Raw genomic sequence first — 15120 nt, 5'->3', positions numbered from 1 at the left:
TAGTATATGTTTTTTCATATTCTTCACTTTGTTCAAGCAGATATTTTTTTACATGATATAATTTACCAAATATCCAAAGAGATGGGTCCATTTAAAGCCCAACACTTCAATATAACTAAAGACATTACAAATGGATCCTTCTGTTGCTATGTCAGGTGTCCAACACTGATAATTAGAGAGAGTGGGAATGTCTTGGCTCATAAACAGGCGCAACTCATTACCATGCACAGTTAGGACTTCTCAGACAAAGGTCATGCAATATTGTCTGTTGTATGTTACTTAGCATAATATCCACTAGTGGGTTTTAGAGTATATGATGCCCTTGGTTTTGCTAGATGATCACTTATATCAAATGGAAATCCTGCCAGGCTATTTGCAATAATAGTGCCAAAATGTTCCTCCATTGTTTTCCTATTGGCTGGTTTAGAAAGTATGTCTCTAGATTATCTCAATTTTCTATTCTTACAATTAGAAGAGATAATTTCTTCCATGGAAATTTGATTGATAGACCATTATATAATAGTGGTTCATTGATCTACATAATCCTCAAAAAAAAGTTATCTGTCCACCTAAAGTAGCTGAAAAAATTATATTCTTTTAAAAATTCTTGTGTTAGTAATAGCAATAGTGTATCAAGTGAATTATATACTGTATGCTCTTTTTTTAAAAGAAAACAAAAATTTAGATGTCTATCTTATATACCTAGAGACTTTTTAGACAGAAACAAAGATGGACAAATATTCAGACAGAAGGACAAACTTTTGGCTAAATATATATTTTTTTTTAAGTAAGCTCCAGGAAATGTAAGAAAATCATTTTGGAAAAATTTGTTTTAATTAGGTGTCAGATTTCAATTTAATGTTGGATTACAACTCAAAAAATGTAAATGAAACATGGGATGAAATTAAAGTGAACAACAAAACAGCCTGTTTAGTAGATGATGCAATTACTAGTCAATATGCTATTGCAGGGTATGTCATGAAGGTGATACTTATATCCAATCTTATATCATACATTATTGGAGTATTCATAAGTAATCCAACCTGGGTAGATCAAATGATAGATAAAGTGAACAAAGATTTAGAAGAGTACAACAGAATTAAAAAACTTAAAGATGGCAACTATGTTACCTCTGATGAAGAAAAAGAGAAATATAAAAACCTCAAACCCAAACTTCCTGAACTTAAAAGAAAGCTGATATTTCTCAAAGTCTTCCGATATTTTACAAAGTTGTTCTGGCCATTCTTGATTGTATTACCTCATGAATACTTGACAGGTGGGGTATATGTTCTTTAATTCTTGTTTGTATTACATCAAAAATACTTGAAAAGTATTGAGTGGTGGATATATTTAATAATATTCCTGTGTTTTTCCATTTTATTACTTTAATTGTATTGAATGTTTATATTTTCTAAATTTTTGTTTGCATTATATTTATGTGTACTATAGTGTACAATATTCAAAAACAGCTCAATAATCATATAATATTATCTTGTTAAGAAATTTATGATTTTATGAATAAAGTAAAACAGTTAAGAACATATACAACCTTAAAAGGTACATCTGACAACCCAATAAAGTACAGCGAAGGAAGAAGTAAGTCAAACAAGCTATGGCTTGGTGTCAAGTTCATTGAAACATCAGTCGAAAATAGTCTCCAGCTGTTCCTCATGATATGGTTACTTGTTCCATACTTAGCCTGTGTATCATGGACTGAACTGTTTTACCAAGGACTAAAAGGCCTGGGAAATATTCTCTCTTTCAATTACTATGATCCTGGAGACGTGGCAGTCAAGTGTGGAAAGATTATATTTGCTGTCCTTTCCATTTCTACTGGTTGTTCACTATTGAGACTTCGGAAACCAGGCCTGAATTTCAGCAGGAAAATGAAGTCATTGCTTGTTTTATTGCCTGGTGCTCTATGTCAAGTTATTGCAAGGCTGCTTTCCCTCTGTACTCTGATGCTAATGGAACAAAGTGGATTGTTGAAATACAGTTTGTTTCTCGTGACCCACACAACTCTATTGATGTTGATGAAAACTCTGTTTGAAACCAGAGCTAAGAAAAAGAAACAGAAAACTGCCAAAGTGCTATCACAAGAAAGCTTTAAATTTGTTCTGCAAAAAATAAGAATTGCGCGCCTCAAGAGTATAGTGGAGACATGTATAAAGAAATCACTTCCTTGTCTAAACAGTGTGATAAGTGGATATTCAATTTTGTATAACAAAACCAAGAGACCAATATTGATGTTCATTAGCTGCATATCTTCAACTTTCCTTCTAAATAATCTATACAACTCTAGAACACATTTGCATTACCCAAAGTTTGATATTATCAGCAGATGTTTGTTTCTGTTGGTGGTTTTTATTGAGAACAACATCCTGTGTATTCTACCATTTATATTCCCCAATCTCTTCCCCAACATATCAGAACACTCTTTTGGAATCATTGTAGCTGTAGTTAACTGTCTATGGATAATCAGTATAATTACGGAGGTAATCAAAAAAGCCTTTATTTTAACCCTTACAGATCGAGGGGGGGGGGGGGGTAAATCAAACCCCCCCCTCTTTGGCCAATGGGGTGGTGGTTTGCCAGATTACATAAGTTAGTTACACAATTCTTAAATGTTTAGGCCCTGAGAGGCCATTTGATTGTTACCATTTTTTAATCTTTTCATGCCTAACCGGCCGGGAATGACTAGCTCTTGCTCAACATCACTAGATCAAAACTGATCATCATTGGTAAGGTGAATATTCAAATCATTGTCCAAAGCAGACCATAAATAAAGACATTGAAAGTTTTACCTTCTTCTGAGAAATGGAGAAAATGCCTTGGTCCATAAAAACTTACTATCAGGCACATTTATGATTATTAAATAGGGTCTTGCAATCAATCCCCATAATTATTAATATTAAACACTTTAATTATTAAGTTGATATACTTCAAATACATCCACATATTGAACACAATCTTGGGAGTTCAGAGACTAGAAGAAGGAAAATATACCTTTCACACCAGGTAATATAGATGCTTCTCTTCTTACTCCCCTCATTGCTAACTAAAATAAGATTAAGCTGAAGTAGGCAAATGATTACTTGTGGAAGGTGCTTTCCCTTTGGGTAATACTAATATTTCTAAATCCTAGATTAATGAGATGGTGGTTATCTTCTTCTTCTCCAATAAAACCTGCTATTTAGTTTATAAAACTCACTATCATTATTTTCTTAAGATGGTTGTGCAAAGAGCATGTACAGAAAATCTCATGGAGTTTCCCTTGCAATTTTTCAACAGAGGATTTTAAAGGTATGGTAATAAAATGAACATTTTACTTCTTGATCCTGAGTCATTGTTTTTTATTGTAAACTGATAGAATGTCCAATACTGGAAAACTTATGTTTTTATGATAATAGTTGGGCAATATTTCTTTGTTTAAATCTTATGAATCAAGACTATTTATAGTTGATAATACAAAAATAATTTTCATTAAGGAATTGAGAATCCATTTGATGAAGATGGGGAAGAAACTGAAGAGACTGAGTTTTGGAATAGGGAGCCAGGAAATGTCATTATCTTTGAGGTAATTATAATATATAAATATCATTTAAACTTGTTTGTCTGGTATTTTAAATGATTAATTGAATTACTTAAGAGTTTATTTTAATTAAGCTTGTCTGCAAACAAATTGTTTTAAATATCAGAAACAGACACGATTCATACTTTAAAGTTTTTTTTAAACAATCTTGGCCCAACAAAGTATGTATATTCACTGAAAAGGGAAGTCTGTCATAACAGGGTATTGAGATTTTAGGCTGAAGATGGAAGGACAAAAATTGTAATACTTTTTTGATTAGTAAACAAAAGCAAGCTTGCTAGCTTTCAAATGACATAATGATTCAAAAAAAAGTATTCAACCAGCACTAAAGACTAATTTGATGTCATTGTAATTCAATTTTGTATCAGGTTGTATTTGAGCATGATATTTTATCAACAGAAGTGGAACATCAAGAGGCATCTGAGATTGAGCAGGTTATATCACAGTTTAACATCAGAAGTTGGTCTGAATGTATTTAATTCTTTATTATCAAATAAATTTTTATACTAGTAGCTAATCTATTATGTATTGCATAATTTTGATAGTTTTTCTTCCCCCAAAAAAGTGATAAACATCTGTAGACCTGTAAGAAGCTTCATTACAAAGGAGTAGCATATATGTTTACAAGATCCTCTGTTACGCACAGACAGACTTACATCCTGTTTCTTTTATACAAGGATTAATAAACTGATGAATAATTAATGAATTTATTATCAGGATGAAACTGTAGCAGAGAGTGGCTTGAATGAAAATGAACCTCTTTTGGCAGGCAACAACCAGGTTGGTTATATTTTCAGTAATGATGCTCCTCTATATATTTTCTGTCCATGAGTATCTTCATGATGCTATCATAATTAGTAATTACTCTTACATGCTTTAAAAATTAAGTTTTGTAAAGATTTGCTAAATTTGATTTTCATACTTGGTCTCTTTGCTAAGTATGCAATGTTTCAGATGAAATTGGGTTTCAACAAGGGAAATAAGATTTATTTGGCTTCTTTTGGAGATAGAAAGCTTATACTTTTTAAAAAGAAAATTAAACAATAAATCTTTTGTCCTGAAATAAAGCTATTTTTATACTATCTTAGGTAACTGTAGAAGTTCATGAAGAAATTCCCAAACTTGATGAGAGCAACCACAAAAAAATGAATATTGAACAGGTAAAAAATAATTTCTAGTAGCAAACCTACTCTATAACTCCAAATGTCTGTCTGTCCGTCTTTCCATTAGTCATAAAGTGGGAGAAACAAGATTTTCTCAGCTCTTATTTGAGATAAAAGGCTGAAGCTTCTTGTCATTATTCCCATTATAATGAAGCACAATTAATAATAAAACATCCATGGAGGTCAAACTTCTTTTAAGCAGGTTTTTGGCTATCTTTACATATTAAATTTTCCCTATATATTTGGTGTTTGGATCAATAAAATTTTTATCTTTCTATTATATAATGTTATTTATTTATTATCCAGATTGCAAGTGAGAGAGATGGAGTTATGGATGAGAATGATCCTCTCTTTACCAACACTAAACAGGTTTATATTCTTTCCTGGTGCTTTCATACAATGTCATTGTAGAGCACTGAACCATCCCCCCCCCCCCCTAACCCTCAGTTTTAAAATAAATTGAAAATAATGAAGATTTTTTACTTTGCCTAATCTGTCTAATGGGACCTTAACTGAGTTTTTCTAATCCTGTGGGGCTTCCCAACCTGACCTAAAGTAATAAACAAACAAACAAAAACTACCCCCATAAAATTTAAAATCAATAAAAAGATAGGGGGGGGGGGGGAGTGTTATCAGTGCTCAACAAAGTACATTGTATAAACTCACCCCTTATCTTTGAATATCTATGAACATATGAAAAAATAGTAATAAACCAGCCTCACCTAGCGTAATCAACAAACAAAATACTATTTAGATTTATTTAATAGAGAGGGTGGGGGGGGGGAGGGGGGGTTATCAGTGTTTATCAAGGTAAAAGCACCCCTTATCTGTAAATATTCATGAAAAAATAAAAATAATAATACAAAAAAAATTGAGTAAATTTATAATAAAATATCACAAGCAATCAATAATTTTAATTTTAATTATATAATTTTAAACTCTATTCCTGGGTATTTCTGTAACAATTAGGTATAGTACTGAAATTCCAGGTATACACTGTAATAATCACTATGTCAACTCAGGGAGGGAGAGGACATTGGGCTGTCTCCAAAGTCTTATTATAACATTTTCTTATTCGTCGGCTTAACAATTATGGGGACTATTAATGAATTTTGATTGGAAGGTTTGTTTTGTTGAGTGTCAATACGTTGCAACCACTAAATGTAATCTACAGAAGGTGTAATTTTGAAGATGTTCATCAATTTTTCGGCCATTGTCTTATCTCTTTAGATCCCTGTTATAACGCAATAAGTTGATTTTCAGGTTTCAGATTCCTAAGACAATGGATTATAAAAAAGACCTAATTTTTTTTAAATTTAAATTTAATTTTAAGGATATTTCCTTTGATATCCGTTGGATTAGAAACAGTTTTTCAGCCATACTGAAAAAATATCATTGTATTACAGACAATTTTTCAAAAATTTGAAAATAAAAATTATAAAATCAAAACCAGTTTTGTTAGCCCGGACCTTCGAACCCTTGCTGTCTATAATACAATGCAATAAACTACTATTTCAGTATGGCTTGGAAACTGATTGATATTCGCTACTAAGCCAAGTTTTCAGTCATGCTGAAAAATCATGTATAGTCTTCGGCCCCTTAGGACTAACAAAACTTCTTTTAATCTTATTTATTATTCTTACTTATAATATCTGCAGAAAGCTGTCTAGAGTGCGTTAAATATTGATATTCACTGGATTAGAACTGATTTTCAGCCATAGCCTTCGGCCCTTCAGGGCTAACAAAACTGGTTAAATATCCAGAGAAAGTTGTCTGTAATACATAATGTATGTAATAAATAACTATTATAATTTATTTTTCTAATTTAGGATGAAGAAGAAAATGATGATCACTAGATATTTCAATGTTGACAACACTATGATAATTCAATCTTTAAGGTAGGGCAAATTAAATCTAATAAAATAGCTCTTTTCGTTAATTTATACATGTTAGAATTGTCCTATTTTTTTCAAACTTTGCATTTTGATTCCATCAACAGATAGGTAGGATTAATGAATCGTAGCAACTCTATAATCGTTACCAGAAGTTCCGTACGTCCATATTAAACATATTGATTTTTATCCTTTTTAAAACATTTTTTTTGTGTTAAAATAATTCTATTTATCTGATTTATGGAATAATGATTCCTATTACTTCAATGTTTAATGTTAAAAGTCAAGCATCTCTAAGTCCCAAAACAATATCCTATAAATAAGCAGTTTGCAAAAAGTTTTCTTACAATTTTGTTTAGACTCATATCCTTGTTTTTTTAATATTTGCACTAAGGGGGGGGGGGGGCGTAATGACATCTGACATTTTGCTCACTGTTTAGATGTCATTTCAATGGTGCGCTAAATCGGGGTGCGCCGAATTTCAGCCAATCACAGTGCAGTATTTCGTAAAATGCTGTGCTCTCATTGGTGGAAAGTTGGCTCATCCCGATTTGGCGCACCATTGAAATGATTTAAAGATCCAGCTCTGGGTGAATAAACGAGCAACTCTACAAATATTCCCTACAACAAAATATATTTCTAAAATCTTTATATTCTTTCATACATTTCAGGATGAATGTCTGTTGAAAAAAGAAGCTTTTTGTTACTGAAAAAAACTAAAAAAAACCTACAAAACTTTGAAATCCTTATAATAAAGTAAAAGGATGTTTGTTTGTACCAAAGGATCTTGCTAACCACTGAACCGATCAGGTTCTCCTTAACAGGGTAGCGTCTCATAGGTCCCGGGAAGGTTTATAACTATTTTGGAGGGAGGGTACCACCACCCTCCCAAATTAAATCGCCACTAGAAAAAAAGTATTCTTTTATTTAATTTTTTTCACTAAAATTAAAAATAAGGGGGGGGGGGAATCCAAATATTTTTCTTGCTGTGTCTTTTAAAATCTAAAATAAGAAATTGGGTTATCCCATTCAACTCAAGTATCCTAGAAGCCTCTAGGGGCGTAGCCGCTAGTAATTATTGAAATACGACTTCTTCAAAATATTGGTATTTATACATGCATTTTATTAGCAAATACCATTAACAAAAACTTTTTATTTTCAAACAATTTTACAATGTATCGTAGCATATAAAATGTAAGAACCTAGTTATAAGTGTCTGACTCTGATTATGACGTAAAAACAATTAGCCAATGAGATTCCAGTATACACTGTAATTGACCAATGGTAGTGACCTCTCATTGGCAATTTTTAAAAGTCATAATCAGAGTCAGGCACTTTTACTAGGTTCAAAATGTAAAGAAAATTTTAGCAAAAACTATGATTTTTAAAATTTTGATTAATTGACAATGCCTTTCCATAAATCTAAAAGCTTTCAAACTTTGCTTTTTAGACAAAGCCCAAATTGTGTCAAAAAAGATCCATGTGACGTAATAAAAATGAGGGATTATCCATCTCTTTTTTAGGGGTTTTCTTTCCAACTTCTCCTCTCATCTCTCTCATTTTATTATGTCACATAGATCATTTATGACACAATTTTAACAAAATTTGGGCTTTGTCTGTTTATTATTGACATAATTGTCATATTTACTATGATTTTAATTTTATACTCTATAACATTGTATTTTTTTAATATGGGATGTTTTTTTTGGGAAATAAAGTAGTTTTTTAATAAAACTTTTTATTATTCAATAATTACCATAAGTAAAGCTACTCCTAAATTATGTGTATGTCTACTTTCTCTCATTTCAGCAGAGAGAGAGGGGACAATGGGCTGTTTATTACACTTGTTCAAAAAGTTTTATAATAACATTTTCTTTTCGTTGGCTTAATAACTTTTGGGACTTTTGATTGTTTGAATCATTAAGTTAAGTGTTAAAACATTTTAACCACTTATTATAATATATGTATAAATGGTAATTTTGTGTATAATTATTGGGGATGTACATTAAATAAACGGCCATTGGCCTATCCCTGATGTTTAATTTTGAAAAATAGAATGGCAGTTGCTGCAATTAAAAATGAGCCACCTGCATTGTTATGTTCAGCTAAGAAGGAACTGCAGCCCAGCCGCGCAACTGCCATATCCAACTACCAACAGCAAGACATATAATTCTATAATTACGTCCGTCCAAAACGGTTAGATCTTTTTGTTAATTTAAACATGTTAGAATTGTCCTATCAATTTCAAACTTTGCATGCTGATTACTATAACAGTTAGGTACGACTTAGAAAGCGTAGCAACTCTATAGTCATTACAGTAAAGTCCCTACGTCCATTTAAGACAAGCTATTTTTTTTACTTTTTTAACAACTAATTTTTATCTGATCTAATTTTCCGATTGATCTAAAATCTGGTATATTGATTCCTGGGACAACAAAGTACACGTTTTATAAGCAAAGCAACTCTATAATCAAGTCCTAAAACCAGGGATCGGAAGCCTCACGTAAGCCGCGCATAAGCCTCAGTTTTAAACCTGCTTGTGAGCAGAAAAAAAAATTTAAGAAAGAAGGATTGTCTGCTAAAGAGCTGTTTTATACATACAGCTGAATTTTATAGTGATAAAATCACGATTTCACTGAGGCTTACACGCGGCTTACGTGAGGCTTCCGATCCCTGCCTAAAACTGTAAGTATGTCCATAAATATTATTCTGTATCAAGCAGTTTTCAAAAAATATACTAATTATTCAGTTCTGACACTATACAAGTGTTAATGCCCTACCGTTTCAATGCTTCGCTTATATGGGTGTTGTCATCCTTGTTTTTAAGTGTTATTATATAGGGAGTTTTTTTTAAAATGTTTCAAACTGGTTGCCATTTGAAATTATCGAGTCAAAGATTATGTATATAAATTAAATGGTATTGGCATTAAACTGAAAATAGGATGCTTTTCCTCAATGTGTCTACCAACCAATGACTCCCCCCTCCCCCCAATATTTTTTTTAATGTAACAGAAGGGGAGTATTTTTTTCGCCTATGCTAAACCCAATGGAAACCTGACCCAAAAAAATAACCAAACAAAAGAGAAACTACCATCACAAGACCAAAGATCTTTTCAATTTATTTCAAAATATTGGGGTCGGTAATTGCTACGTGCAAATTGCTTACAAAACATTTACTAATTTTGGAGAAGAAAAGATTATATAAATAATTTATCTCTAACTGAAAAACTACATTCTTAAAAGCAAAGCTTTTTTTAATTAGGATTGGTCCGTCTGTAGAAACCATAGAAACATGAATAAGAAGCTGATCTTAGTAAAATTATCATAAATTAGACATTTAAAAAAATTAGGTGCCACTAAAGGCCTCTAGGGGCGTAGCCGCTAGTTATTATAATATTTTACATAAAATTATTACAGGAAGCACAACATTTTATAAAACGACAATCTCCCAAGTTTAATTCTTAGAAAGATTTTAAAATATTTTAAAATATAATGAAAGATTTTTCAAAAAAAGTTTGGAAGATTTTTTTTGAAAAATAATAAATTTCTACTTTGAAAAAATAACAAAATAGCGAATCTTTCGCCCGTCAGTAATAGTTAGCTATTTTACTTAATTTGAACATGTTAGAATTGTCCTATCAAACTCAAACTTTGCATGGTGATGCCTGTAGCAGTTAGGCATGACATAGAAAGCGTTACATATACTTGTTACATACATTTTATATAATTATTCTATTCATCTGATTTTTGTAACAATGATTCCTAGGATAACAAGGTAAAATATTTTAAGAGAAGCGTCTCTAAAATCAAGTCCTAAAAATGTAAGTATGTCCTTAAACAGAATCCTGTTTTTTTAGCAATTTCTCAAAGAATTATTTATACCTTTCAATCAACCATCTGCTGTTTAAGAGTTATGACACTTTACAAGTGTTCATATACGTTTGTTCTTCTGTTTGATTTCAGAGCTTTGCTTTTGTGGATGTTGTCATACTTGTTTAGTTATAGTTCGTGACCTTTTTCGTCTGCTAGCAAATTTATTTATAATTAAAATCAATTACAAGAATTCAAGGGATCTAAATGAGTAAGACAATGGCCGATAAATTTTGTAAGCCCTGAGGGGCCGGCTAACAAAACTGGTATTGCTATTATTAATCTTCATTTTATTATCCGTAGAAAATTGTCCAGAATACGATACAATACATGATTTTTCAGTATGGCTTATAACCGGTTCTAATCTAGTAGAATATTAATCAAAACAGACATATATTTGGAGTTATAGCCTTGAATAAAACAAGGATGACAATATCCGAAAAAGCAAAGCTCTGAAACAGTAGAGTTGCTTCGCTCATAACATTCTACTTTGTTGTTTTAGGAATCAGCATTCCAAAAGTCAGATCAATCTAATAATAATTAATATCATATACAAATTAGTTTCTTGATATTGACATGTTTAAAATGGATTATAGAGTTGCTATACTTTCTAAACTGTATCCAACTACTACAGGAATCACAATGCAAAGTTTGAAATCAACAGGACAATTCTAACATGCCTAAATTAACCTAAAAAGCTATCAGTTCCGGACGGACGTAAGGATGGACCGACCCAAATTATAGAAAAGCTTCGCTTTTAAAAAAATTTAAAAATGTTTTAAAATGTATTATGGAAGATTATTATACTTGGCGTCACAAATAAGAACCTTTATGCGTTTATACGCTAGGTACCTATCCCCTTTTTTTAGCAGTCCCTAACGCTAGGGGGGGGGGGAGTGATTTTCTCGGCTCCTATTCAAGATAGACAGGTGGATAAGTTTACATTCTTTACATTTTCATCAAATTTCATTCAGATTAGGTTATTATTGGTTTTTTTCCGAGATTTTCACGTTAATTTATAATTTTAGTTGGGGGCTTCCTACATTTTCACGTTACTCTATATATAATTAGGGGCTTCGCCCCTAGCCTCTAGGGGCGTTGCCCCAAGAGGTAATTTTAAAAAATGAGGGTTTTTTTTATCAGAGGGTTGGGGAATTCCCACCCCCCAAAAAATAGCTTAAAACAACCACAGGACCAATAAGTATATACTCTGAAGAGTAGAATACGATCGGTTCAGTGGTTACCGAGATCTTAAGGGACAGAAGGACAGACAGACGGACAGATAGACGGACAGACATCAAGCTACTTTGTATTATAGATTATAATTATATAATATGTACTTTTATAAGATTTTGTGATTTATTTTAGTTTATATTTAGTTAATTTAAATATGTAAGAATTGTCGTACAGATTTAAAATATGATGATATAACAGTTTGAACACCTCTGTTAAAAACAAGAGAACATGATAATAAAACTTTGGGTACCAGTTAAATTACATGTTCAATGTCCCCAAGAATCTATATGTGAAAGAACTTTTTTTACGGACTCAATTACAGAGTTGCTACACTATTATGGCAATGATGGCGTACTTCTACGTCATCAGTGCTGCATTTACTCTGTTAATTTGTGGTATCCGCCTAGGATAAATGGCAGACACCAGAGTTCGAAAAGACTACGGCAGTGTGACAGACGTGGACACCTTACTATAGAGAAGCTACGCTTCTCTAACAATCACTAAATAACAAACAGCATCTATTCAGTTGTTCCTTTATTGAAGGTCTAAGAGTTACTAAAGTTATATACAACAAACAATAGCTACACAGATAGGAATAAATAATCATAACATAAAAGCATTATAATACACATACAATAGTCAGTTTGGGCAATAATGATCCCCCATCCCTGGAAAGGGTGGGGGGAATTAACAATGCAGCTTAACCATAATAAAGCTTGTCAGATTCAATCATTAATTTTAGGCATAGGGAGGGGGTCGGCAGACCCCTTCCCCAGGACTCGGGGGAGGGCCTGTGGCCCTTCCCCGAACCCCGGTCAGGGGTGCCATAGGCATGGCTCACGGTTGCCGAATACCACAACTCTCCCCTCGGAAGGCTGGGAGAGGGTTTCCCTACCAGACTTCCGACAGTGTTTGAGGCCTTCGGCCCGCTCTTTAGGGCTAAGATATATACAAATGATAATGATTCAATGGAATCCTAGTGGTGAGTTTTTTTCAGGGCTGATGGGCTCCCAACGTGGGATAGAAGGTAGAGGCTGACTTTGGTTGGACACGTAGCTCGGCGCCGGCAGGTGTCAGGTTGGCGTGGGGCACAGCCCCTACGGGGCCGGTCAGCAGCGGGGCATTCTGGTTGTTGTTGGCAGCGGCTGGGGCACTGGCTGCCAAGTTGACCGTCTGAGCGGCAGCCTGGCCTCCCGAGGGGCCGCGGGGTCTTCCAGAGGGCGGTCCAGGCCTGCCTGGGCGGTCATGCCCGCTAACGGTCGATTGCATGGACACCATTTCCTCGGCGGCTTCCCGGCCAATGGGAATGGCATCCCAGTCTACTGAAAAGTCCCGGGACTTGGCATGGGTGAGCCGGGCTCTGGCCAAGGCCTTCCTGTACAAGGTTGGATGGTACAGGAACACTTGTGACATCGCATTCATGGCGGCCCGTACACCTCCTTGTGCGGCTGCCAGGGAAATAATGGTCAGATCCCCCAGCAGTTTGAGGATCAACAACAGTAAGCACAGTATGGCTGCGCCATCTCCCCACTCGTGAATAGCTTGTCTGAACCCAGCCCAGACATCCAGGGCGGCCTCTCCTTCCTCTGCCAGTCGGTCGATATTGTAGGACACGATCCCATGGTCTCCAGTGGCCGCACAGCTACCTTGCTGAACGCACGAGCCATAGGACAGGCCGGTCAGCATGGCGCTTTTATACGCTGGGAATGCTAGCAGCTGCTGCCAGTCGTTCAACTCAGCCTGTGAATACAAACCTCCTGAACTAAAGTCATCCAAGGGTTCTGTCAGCAGTTGCTTGGGCGTATCCAGCGGGGGTGGCCTCTTCTTAGGTGCGGGGGTTAGTTCTATCCAGCCTTCCTCCGCGTGCACAGTCAGGGGGTAGGTGGAGGAGCAGGGAATCTTGGTGGCGTGGCCGCTATACACTCGTGTCACGGCGTCTACAAATCCTGTGGGTTCCACTGGTACTTTGTCCCAACATTCCTTGCTTTCACGGACAACGTATTTGTTGCGTTGGCAGGTAAGCTGGAGCAGGACATCTCCCCTCAGTACAGAGAACGTGCTCCCCTGGACACGCACCGGGTGGGCCGGGTCTAGTTGCTGGAGCTTCCAGCAGTTGGCCGCTACTTCTTCTGCCGCTGTGCTTTTCATGCGTGTCTCCAGGGTGAATCCAATGTAACCTGCATGTATCTGGGCCTGCAGGGGGACATCCACATCCCTGGCCGATACTCTGGGCAGCGCTGCCGCGGCCGGGTCAGCTGCCACGAACAATGCTGGGTGGTTGGTGGCATGGGCCTCAAAGTCGCAGTTCACTATTGAGGTGGGGTTGGTCATGTTGATCAAAAACTGGGCTTGATGGTCAACCAGGAACGCATCCATCACTAGGCTAGGCTGGAGGCTGCGGATCAGCCTCAAGGGGCAATCCCTCCCCAGGTGGTCCCACACGTAGGTTGCTTCCCCAGTGATGCAAGACAGCTCGGAATGGGGACATTCTAAGGCCAGGTGGTCAGATTGGGACTCCACCCGTCCATCCTCTACTACGTAGGTCTCTTCCTTGACCAGCAGCCGTCGTTCCTGGAGCACTAATTCATTGCGGTACAGCTGGCCCTCGAAGTGGACGTCCTCCCCTTCACAACCCACCCCCTCGGGGCTGTTGACGAGGGCGCCCACCATATCGAGGGTGAAGAACAGGGGATGGTTCAGCTGGAACGTCAGTGGCTGGGTCTTGCCTGGCAGCGTGTAGACTCGGTTCCTGGCCAGGTCTCGGCACGTTTCTGGATCGATCTTGGTTGGCCTCATGAGGGTGGGGACCGAGGTCACCTTGAGGTGACCCCATACCCCACACCTGAATGTCCACTGGGACACAGTGAGCTGACAACTGTATCCTGTTGTTTCCCTGATCTTGACTTGTTGCAGGACGTGTACTTCATGGCCCAGGGGCACCTCCTGGTGTAGCGGTTCCGTGCTACACATCTTTTCTTTATTGTAGGCTGTGACGTGGGTGGGGTTGGCGCAGTCCCACCCCACCAGGACGTAGCTGGTGGTAGGCCACACGGCTGCCAGCAGTAGTCCCCACAGGACCATCCACCAGTGTGAGAAGCTACCAGACAGCCATCTACCTCGCGCACGCGGCTGGGGATCTTTGGCTCGGGTCACGGCTGCTTCTCGGGGCTGGACACGGCTGGGCTGCTCCTGGCTAGATACAAATTTCCATTGAGCGTTATCTTTGTGTGTCCGGGACACCCCGATACCCTCCCCAATGACAGACTGGCAGGCGACTGGCGCTTGCCTGGGTGTCGGCTCCCCTAGCCCCAAGGGGTCCCTTCCCTTGTCCATGGCATGCCCAGTGGCATGGGGCTGAAGTGCGTGT

At 36.6% G+C, this 15120-nt stretch overlaps 1 protein-coding gene across 1 annotated transcript; it reads left to right on the top strand.

Moving 5' to 3' along the window:
- The first annotated feature begins 741 nt into the window (after window positions 1-741).
- Window positions 742-6611, top strand: LOC145306972 (uncharacterized). The gene is made up of 10 exons (XM_080149313.1): window positions 742-1276; window positions 1558-2495; window positions 2933-3018; window positions 3230-3303; window positions 3489-3577; window positions 3961-4026; window positions 4310-4372; window positions 4681-4752; window positions 5062-5124; window positions 6585-6611. Exons 1-10 carry the CDS (start codon window positions 859-861, stop codon window positions 6609-6611), a joined length of 1896 nt encoding a protein of 631 aa, XP_080005439.1. The 5' UTR covers window positions 742-858.
- The last annotated feature ends 8509 nt before the right edge of the window (window positions 6612-15120 follow it).

Source organism: Acartia tonsa, chromosome 15, assembly GCF_053477335.1.
Source record: "Acartia tonsa isolate MP-2025a chromosome 15, ASM5347733v1, whole genome shotgun sequence".
NCBI classification, from domain to species: domain Eukaryota; kingdom Metazoa; phylum Arthropoda; class Copepoda; order Calanoida; family Acartiidae; genus Acartia; species Acartia tonsa.
This window is presented reverse-complemented; position numbering and strand designations above follow the sequence as displayed.